Raw genomic sequence first — 8943 nt, 5'->3', positions numbered from 1 at the left:
TGTTCTTATTTTATTTTACCAATTTTCAAACTCCTAAACTAAATATTAGGTTTATGAGTCAACCTGAGTCATGTCATCTGTGTTGTGTGTGTTTAAGTCAATTACATAAGTATCCCCTGTACATTTATACTTAGGGTGCAGTTGATTATATGCAATTCTCAGTCTGCCATGGTCATAACTATCCTCTCTTTATCTCATTTTATCACAATGCCAACTCAAATAGTCAAATATGATCCAAAAATATACACACTGAAGATTAAAGTGTGTTCATGACTTAGTTAACTATTTTCAATCTTTCAAAGGGAAAGTTTAACTGTTAATGTTTGGGATACTGAATACACCAACTGTAAGTATTTATGTTTATCATGTCATTATATTGATCATGTTCCATGAGTTAGTTATGGATTCTGTTAATGATTTCAAAATAAAAGATAAGATTATTAGTATTTGTTTTGATGATTTTAATAAAGATAGGAGGATTGATTATGAAGGTGCTTTTGAAAATTTGAAAAAAGATTTGAACCCTGTTTGTAATGGTGCATTTATTGGGACAAAATGTGTTTTTACAACTGATTTTCAAACTTTGATTGCAGCTTCAGCGTTGACCACGCCACCTGCAACAAACAATCGTTTAGAAACCTGCGAACAACCAAAAGACGGACCATCCAGAGGCACAGCAAGGCGAGCTCTATTCACTTCGGACAGCGAGGACACTGAGGCAAAGCGTATGCGGGGTGAAGGCAGCACGTAGACCACCCCCGACCGTTTGGAACACTCTTTTGGCCTGCATAACTAGGCGTCATCACCTTAAAATATGTAAATTATGTGTGTTGCTTGTGTCGCGTTAGAACACTGTAATTTGTAAGTACTCTTTTGGGCTGCATAGCTAGGCAATATCGACTTAGAATATGTAAATTATGTGTGTCAAGAACGCGAACATCGGTTCCAAACTATGAACAATGTAATATGTAAATTATGTTTGTCACTTTCTAAATCGCTAGCACTTTTCAAGCAGCAACGCGTGATCCCCACCTTTCTTGTTCTATATCAAAAGTGATTGTGGATACATTACCATCCAAACACCCTTTGCATTATGTTTTCAAAAAATTACAACCTCACTGTCTTGTTCTAAAATGCGTGCCAATCTTACATTCTAACTATTCATATATGTCCTAAATAATTGTTCACCTAAAAATAAAATAAAAACTACTCCATAAACTCCTTAATTTATTCTCATTAATTATTTTGAATCATTTATTTATCAAAAAAGGAAAAAAAAAAATATTCAGTCAACATTACCTTGTATAGAAAATGCAAAACTGATATTTATCAAATATATCTTAAATCTCAAACTTTTTTTGTGAGACATTCTTTTCAAAACATGAAATATAAAACACCATTTTAATCTAAACATACATTTATGAAGTTCCACAACATGACCACCCAAGTTAAAAATTACAAGTAATGGTTTTACTTATAACTAGTGATTTAGTTATAATAAATAATCCCTGCAAATATTAAAGATTTTATACTATTAATCAACATTTACATAAAAAAATCTTGTTTCTATTTTAGGTCACTATCTTTTTTTTTTTTTTTTTTTTTTTTTTTTTTTTTGTGGTAGGGATCTTTCCCCACATTATTATTATTATTATTATTATTATTATTATTATTATTATTATTATTATTATTATTATTATTATTATTATTATTATTATTATTATATATTCCTTATTTCCTAATTTCCCATTTTTTAAAATTATCATTACTATAATAAATTTATATATTTTTTATTTTATTATTATTATTTTTTTATGAAAAACAAGAAATGGATTAATAAATCTATAATTTATTTATTAAAATTATCATTACTATAATAAATCTATAATCTATGATAAAAAAAAGTTAAAGTAATTTATATTAAAGTTATCTGTTAAAAAAAAATTATATTACAGTTATACAGAGTAACTATAATTAAAATTAGTTATTAATTATCATTAATTAATTGATTATAATTACAGGTCAATAAACCATTCCAGCTATCCAGCTAGTATAAAGTTCAAAGTTCGTTATTTGTAAATGATCTTACAATTAAACGATAATAACAAATCGAACTCCGGATCTTAAACGCGGATATTATCAAGACCCTGGTTGACTACAAATTAAAGCTTCTAACCTTTTGCAATATCATTCGTCAGTTTGTACATTCAACAGATTTGTCATCTTCTCCTTTGACTGTTGCGATGGTTCTGATGAAAGAATTGTATCCTTTTTCCTTCAAATATCATATATACTGTAATGTAATTTGGTGTTTTCTCTGCTTTTTTTTTATAAGTTTTCGAGTCAATTAATCAATTATGAGTAATTCTTTTGCTAATTATGACATGGGTTTTGTGTGTATATGTATAAAGTTTCAAACTTTCTCAACCAATTACATATGTTCATATTCCCAATTCAATACTTTTTAGGGTTATTTACTATGAAATTGATTCATATTAAAGCTTTGTACATTGCTTTTATAGGAAAGTGTAGTAATAATTTTACTTGGAGTTTTCTTAATTTGTTGTTCCTCTGAAAAAGTCGGATCGTCATGCCATTGTCATTAGAAGAGGTATCATCACAAAGCTGTACTTCAATTGAACTTTTTGTATGGTTTTTGTAGTGTTTCAATGGGTAGAGAAATTAAAGGCAAGTTTGTATATGAAATTGCAGTATCAAGTAGCTCAGATGTATATGGTAATGAAAATGCAGCAGCAAAGTAGTAACGAAACCGAAGGGGTGGATGTTTTAGAAAATCGATACTTTGAAGATAGTGTGTTTGGAAAGGGTCGATACACATCCAAAGTATACCGCCTCCAAAGGTAGTTTAGACCACATTCATGTTTTTTAATAAACTAGAGATAATAGTGTTTGGGATCCAAGTATTCAACATACCCTTTCCTGGCCTTATCCTCGTTGGCTGACCCGCTCATATGCCACCTCTGTAGTATACTACTATAAATCTAGGCCCACAAGGTCATTATGTTTTGTTGCACCATTTTGGTAATAAGTCGTAAGTCAACGTTATATAATGTGTTGGTCAAATGTGCAGCAAGGCTCCTATTTGGCTTAGTGCGTTCGCGCCAACTCATGCCCTCACGATGCAAGAGGAAGCTTGGAATGCATACCCAAAATGCAAAACAGGTTTGCTTGGTTGACTTGATTCCCTTAATCATATAAGTAATTTCTAATTTTATGGGAATTTTATTTACACGTTTTAATTGTCTTATGAAACTACGCTGAATATCGGCAGTAATTAAGGTAATAATTTATCATTTTCTCAATTTACCGACTTATTTTGGTTAGTTTTCATTAATTGTATGTTAAATTTTTTGTAACTCTTGTTTTTGCTTTTGTGCAGTGTCCATATTTTACGAGCTTTACGTTAACCATAGAAACTATTCATAGAGCGGACAATGGACACTCAGAAAATGTAACCATAAGTTTCACTTTAAGACATTAGCAGATAGGTTTTTTAAAGATTCGTTCTACAATATAGTTCTAACGTACAATTGTTTGTGTAGGTTCACTGTCTAACCCAAAAACAATTAGACGATTGTGAGGTTGAAATAATTGATATTGCAACAACATCTGACGATTATTGGAGTTATGTAATTGGTAGCAATGGGGTTGACTTTTCCAAATTCCGCTCTGTAAAAACCGGTCGTGGCCCTCTCTTACAAGGATGGCAGGTTGTTACTGTGTACTTACTCTTCGGCCTTAAATAATGTCCTTAAAGATAATGGTTGAGGTGGCAAAATGGACTGGTTGCGTAATTAGTCAAAACGGGTAGTTTTTAGTACTGGTTCAAAACGGGTTGAATCGGGTTGGCATCTCTACTTCTCAAATTTTGTGAAAACATTGATTTAAAGGTTTTATGTATCAATAATACATTAGATGACGTGTTAGAGATACTGAATTAAAACAAAGGGTTGAAATTGTTACCTCGAGATAATAGGTTTGTTTCTTGCGTTTTATAAAATCATCGTGTAATGCTTAATTGGTATGATTGGATGTAATTATTTTCAGGATCAGTGTAAACCAGTTATGACTGCATACAAATTGGTGACAGTAGATGCTCCATATTGGGGTTTTGGTGCTCGTCTTGAGCAAGCGTTAATTGCGGTATTTTTTTGGCCTTAATCTTCTATGTATACAGTTCTAAAGATAACATGTTTGAGAAATTATAGTTCCTTTCTAAATTTACAAATTTGGCCTTTGCACACTCTTTGATAAATTTGCCTCATATATAGTATACTTAAAGGTGGTTGTTTTGACCCAATTATCTATAATGGCTAACCGAGGGTGGTATCAATAAAACCTAGTAAAATGAAATGGGTCACATGAGTAGACTGGGACAAAAGACGCCCAAAATGTATTCAAATGCTTACAACCTCCTATCTATTAATTAAAATGTTGTATATTAATCATATTAACAATTTAGTAATTATTTGTATTTATCAATTTCATTTTATACAATTAAAAAAAAACGAAAACACCAGTCAATACGCCCATTTTTGACCAGATTAATGAATAATGACTACTCCGTATTTATTATAACCCAACCTTGCTTTGGACCTTTACCAGAGTCCGACCCGCCCATTCTGGAATTATACAATGTATAGTATGATAACTGTTGAAAAGCAAATACTTTTTATAAACAAGCATGCTTAATAAAATCTTGTTTTTCTCTTAATGTATGATACTATGATTTACATGCTTTTTGTAGGGTGAAAGGGCGTTGTTTCTTGAAAGCCATCGTAATTGTTTTGCTTGGGTAGACGAATGGTATGGCATGACAATGAAGAAGATACGTGATATCGAAAAACAAAGTATTCCATCATTTCATGAGGTAATTAACTAAAACCAAAAATATACAAAGCTCGTTAGAACTTTTAGCAGGGCACAAGTAACTGGAACAAAATTGTTGTGATGTAGGAGTCTATCTCAAGCCCGTTCTAGCTCTTTTATGATGATGACACAGACCACAATCGCAGCAAGCTTTTTCTTTTTGGTTCTTTAGACCCATGGCTTCTGTTCAAGTAGGCAACAACATGCTAACCTTGGATATAATTATTTGATTGTGTCGACAGTATATACTTATTCATTTTTACAAAAATATACTTTGTACATATTTATCCAGAGTGAGTGTCTGCAACTTGTTAAAAGTTGAAACTCTATATTACACATGAGCTCACGCGCACACACATAAAAGCATATGCCTGGTGACATGAGAAAATATTGATAAAATGTTCAGAAAGCATTCTGTTTGATACTTTGATTCAAAAAATTACCTCACTTCAATCGCGCTCTTAGTTGTCTATTATTTTTCTTCAGAGTTCAGAGGAAGTATACGGTCCTAATTATCGTTTTTAGTCAGATGAGTTAAATATAACTTTCTTGTGGCAGTCATTGTGAATGAGCAAGTACTATATCGCGTCCAATTGATATGTTTGAACTAAAGTTTCTTCTTCAAAAGTATGGATCACAATTTTTTTCCAAAGATATTCATGTTTCTGAAATGGATATCACAAGAAGAACCCTTGTTGTTTTTCCTTGGTGACAAGTATGAATTCTATCATGTATAAAACAGAGCGAAAAGCTAAAATTAGTGAAATCACAACATATACACATCTAATGGGTTCTATATGAGCAAACATGAAACTATAATTTAGGAGAAAGGAGATCACTTATTACCCATAATATCAATGGACCAGATCAAGCGTAACCATCATTATCATAATTTGGTTAAATGAGCAAACATGAAACCAAGATCGAACCTAAGGTACAAACAATAAACGCCTTTGATTTCGTGGTTGACTTGCGTTGCACACCCACCTAAAGAAAACTAGTATCAAGCTTTTCAAAATAAACCAAGCAATGAATTGGGGAAATATCACATAAGATTCGCATCCAGTATATAACAAGCAAAACGGTTCCAAAGTGAGCAAAAGCGAATTAGTATTCTCTGTGGCAAATCACAAAAGACAATGTTTCTCAAAAACAATATCAAATTTTTGGAATGCGAGACTCAAAACTAAAACATGTCTCTCCATCCATATGTACCAAAATCACCATGACACAATCATCTTGAAACTTATTACGCACTGTATATGAGAAAAGCTAAAAACACAAATGATTGTCACAGAAATTGCAGGGAGTTTGAATCTCGCATACTTGATTAAACCAGATCATCCTCTCTGATATCCACCACCAGAGGGATGAGGAGCATTTAGCTTATCAAGCACGGTATTGAAATCAACAGTCTGTCCACTTTCATCTAGCCTCTGAATCACATTAATCACATCTTCACCCCTGTATCCCATACTTCCCAACTTGTCGATCAGTTCATTGTAAGGATGGTTGCGCATAAACTGCGGAGGAGGACGTGCCATCATACTATTTTGTTGTGGTGGATTTGGAGGGTACACTGATTGTGGGAAGTGACTTGGGTGGTTTGGATGTTGTTGGGCCCGCCCCCCTTCACTCCCATACATCATATAACTACTCCCTTGGGGCCCCGGCCCGCCACCTACATACCCATCACCAGGTTGACCACCAAAACCAGGCTTCAAATGCTGAGGTGGTTGTTGTGGTTGTGGCTTTGGCTGTGGCTGATTTGCCGGTCCAGGCCCACCAAACCCGTATGTCATTGCTTGGCTAGAGGTAGGCTGGGGAATCCCAGAGTAAGGCATTTGCAATGGCATACTGTTTGGGAGGATTTCAGGATTGACTTGTTGATAAGGGAACACTTGAGGCGATGAGGGTCTAACCGCAGGCAGAGGCGGTGGCGCCTGTTGTGTCACCTGCTGGGACCACTGCTGCTGATACTGAGGTTGTGGTGGTTGCTGTGGCTGTGTCTGGGTCACTTGAGATCGTTGAGGCGGTGGGTTCTGGTAATGGGGATCCGGTTGCAGATAGTGAGTCTGAGTGAGTTGGGCTGGCCCAGGAATATTTGGCAGCTGAGCTGGAGATAAATAATACGCCTGTTGCTGTTGCTGTTGCTGAGGCATGGGCTGAGGTGGCAATTGTAGTTGCGGAGCTGCGGGTTGTGGGGCCACTTGATGGGGAATGGCAAGAGCTAACTGCTGATTATTCCCATCACTTGCATTCTCATTTCGTTTAGTCTCGGAAGGAGGAGTCGATGTTTCTTCACTTTTGTGAGAGTCATGACCAGAAGAGGAAGAAGACTCCTTTTGTGCAAGTTGGAGCTTAGCGAGTTCTTTTTGAGTATCTGAAAGTTCTTGCTTATCTCTTATGATTTGTATGGATCTATGAACCTGCATCAACAATCATGTGTATCAAGTATTAAAGGTACTTACTTTTACAAGTTCATGACAAAATGGATTTGACTTGTTAACATAACGACACACACACACACACACACACACACACATACCCACCTCTTGAACATGCTTCTCTAAAAACTTGAGCTTTGCCTCTGACTCTCCATGATCACGAGCTAGATCAGAACGCATCTCTCCAATAGACTTATCAACATTATAACAGTATAACTCCAACTGAGACAGACGGGAACTAAGTCCCTCAAGAAAACGCATCAGGTTTTCAGTATGTTTCTTCACGGATCTCTCCACAGCAGCAATGATTACATCTTGGTTACCGGGATCATCTGGCGAATTATACAGTACGGATGGTCTACTCATCCTACTTTTGTTAAATTCCTACAATAAGTCAGCATTAATAAATAGCTATAAACGCCCATACAAATTCATAACAATCTCCATCATACACAAGATCTATCCAGCAATTGCATGACACTTACGAAATAAAACCATAAAAAGAAGCTACATAGTACTAAATAATTGGTCAACAAAATGTACTTTTGGATGAAACTATTAGTTAGCACCAAATACAACTAGGTGTTAAGACTAGCATTAAACAAAGCATACTGTAGCAACATACAATTTACATCTAACAGAAGCTTATATATCCAAAAGAAATATTGATGACCTAAACAAAAATCAAATCATAAAAGTGTAAATGATCAAATCAATTCAATCTTATGTTCTGAAAAAAAGAAGACCGAAAGTAAAGTGGCATCAGTTGGATGTAAAGCTAAAGCATAAAAGAAAGAAAACAGTAAAAACCTTAGATGAATTAGTAGAAATGGCGTTTGAATCGGAGTGAGTTCCGTTGGGATTGTTTTGTTGATTTGTGTAATCTTCGTAAGAGCAGAGGATATCGTCTGATGATGCAAAATCGAATCCTTTTGATGATCCCGAATCCATCTAGGGCTTTTTTAAGATTAATTGATAGATTTGATCTTGATGTTGATCACAAAATAAAGGGTTATTAGAAATTAGGGTTTGAAAGGTAAAACAAGAGATATAATATGATGTGTGTTTTTATTTGCTTTCGACAAACTCACAAAAGGAGAGGAAGAAGGGTTTGTTTCGTGGCGTGGGATTTGGAGAATCGTTTTGTTTATTCATCAATCTAATTTAATTAATTAATTTATATTTATTTATAATTTGTAATTATATATTTATTAATCCTCCCTCCGTCCCAAATCTATTGTTCCTAGATAAAAAACATACAGTTTAAGAAAAAGTACCTGATACATGTACTTTTCTGTTAACTTTTCAGTTTTACCCCTTACTTTTTACCCATCTTTTTGTCTTACATGTATAAAGTAGGGGCACAAAAGAAATTTAGCACATTATTCTTTTCCATTTATGAAAATAACAATTAATTTGAACATCCAAAAAAGAAAAGATAGACAATAAATATGGGACTGAGGGAGTATTAACTACGGAGTAATTTACTAGTAATTTATTTGGTTTGTTTATTTAAAAATGGTACTTCCTCTACAAAAGTATTCAACTCAATTCCGAAATCAATGACCGGATAATTTTTTCACAAAAACATATGATTAAAAAACAT

General features: G+C 34.0%; 2 protein-coding genes across 2 annotated transcripts; one reads left to right on the top strand and one right to left on the bottom strand.

Moving 5' to 3' along the window:
- Window positions 1-2109: 2109 nt before the first annotated feature.
- On the top strand, window positions 2110-5171 carry LOC139856761 (uncharacterized). The gene is made up of 10 exons (XM_071845496.1): window positions 2110-2263; window positions 2581-2611; window positions 2713-2861; window positions 3092-3183; window positions 3293-3300; window positions 3401-3472; window positions 3564-3731; window positions 4069-4164; window positions 4769-4891; window positions 4978-5171. The coding sequence occupies exons 1-10, from the start codon at window positions 2244-2246 to the stop codon at window positions 4999-5001; spliced, it is 783 nt and encodes a 260-aa protein (XP_071701597.1). The 5' UTR covers window positions 2110-2243; the 3' UTR covers window positions 5002-5171.
- A 574-nt stretch (window positions 5172-5745) lies between these two features.
- LOC139856745 (uncharacterized) lies at window positions 5746-8436 on the bottom strand. The gene is made up of 3 exons (XM_071845494.1): window positions 8148-8436; window positions 7443-7721; window positions 5746-7319 (listed from the first exon to the last, which is right to left on the bottom strand). The coding sequence occupies exons 1-3, from the start codon at window positions 8286-8288 to the stop codon at window positions 6231-6233; spliced, it is 1509 nt and encodes a 502-aa protein (XP_071701595.1). The 5' UTR covers window positions 8289-8436; the 3' UTR covers window positions 5746-6230.
- Between the last annotated feature and the right edge of the window lie 507 nt (window positions 8437-8943).

This window comes from Rutidosis leptorrhynchoides, chromosome 1 (assembly GCF_046630445.1).
Source record: "Rutidosis leptorrhynchoides isolate AG116_Rl617_1_P2 chromosome 1, CSIRO_AGI_Rlap_v1, whole genome shotgun sequence".
Lineage (NCBI taxonomy): Eukaryota > Viridiplantae > Streptophyta > Magnoliopsida > Asterales > Asteraceae > Rutidosis > Rutidosis leptorrhynchoides.
Note: the sequence above shows the minus strand (reverse complement) of the source record. Positions and strands in the feature narration are given on the sequence as shown.

Excerpts from the sequence above, each read along its gene's own strand:
- LOC139856745 (XM_071845494.1), bottom strand. The coding sequence starts at position 8,288 with ATGGATTCGGGATCATCAAAAGGATTCGATTTTGCATCATCAGACGAT. Across the intron at positions 7,722-8,147 it reads TTTCTACTAATTCATCTAAG|GAATTTAACAAAAGTAGGAT; the intron begins GTTTTTACTGTT and ends GACTTATTGTAG. Across the intron at positions 7,320-7,442 it reads TAGAGAAGCATGTTCAAGAG|GTTCATAGATCCATACAAAT; the intron begins GTGGGTATGTGT and ends TTGTTGATGCAG.
- LOC139856761 (XM_071845496.1), top strand. The coding sequence starts at position 2,244 with ATGGTTCTGATGAAAGAATT. Across the intron at positions 4,165-4,768 it reads TTGAGCAAGCGTTAATTGCG|GGTGAAAGGGCGTTGTTTCT; the intron begins GTATTTTTTTGG and ends TGCTTTTTGTAG. Across the intron at positions 4,892-4,977 it reads GTATTCCATCATTTCATGAG|GAGTCTATCTCAAGCCCGTT; the intron begins GTAATTAACTAA and ends GTTGTGATGTAG.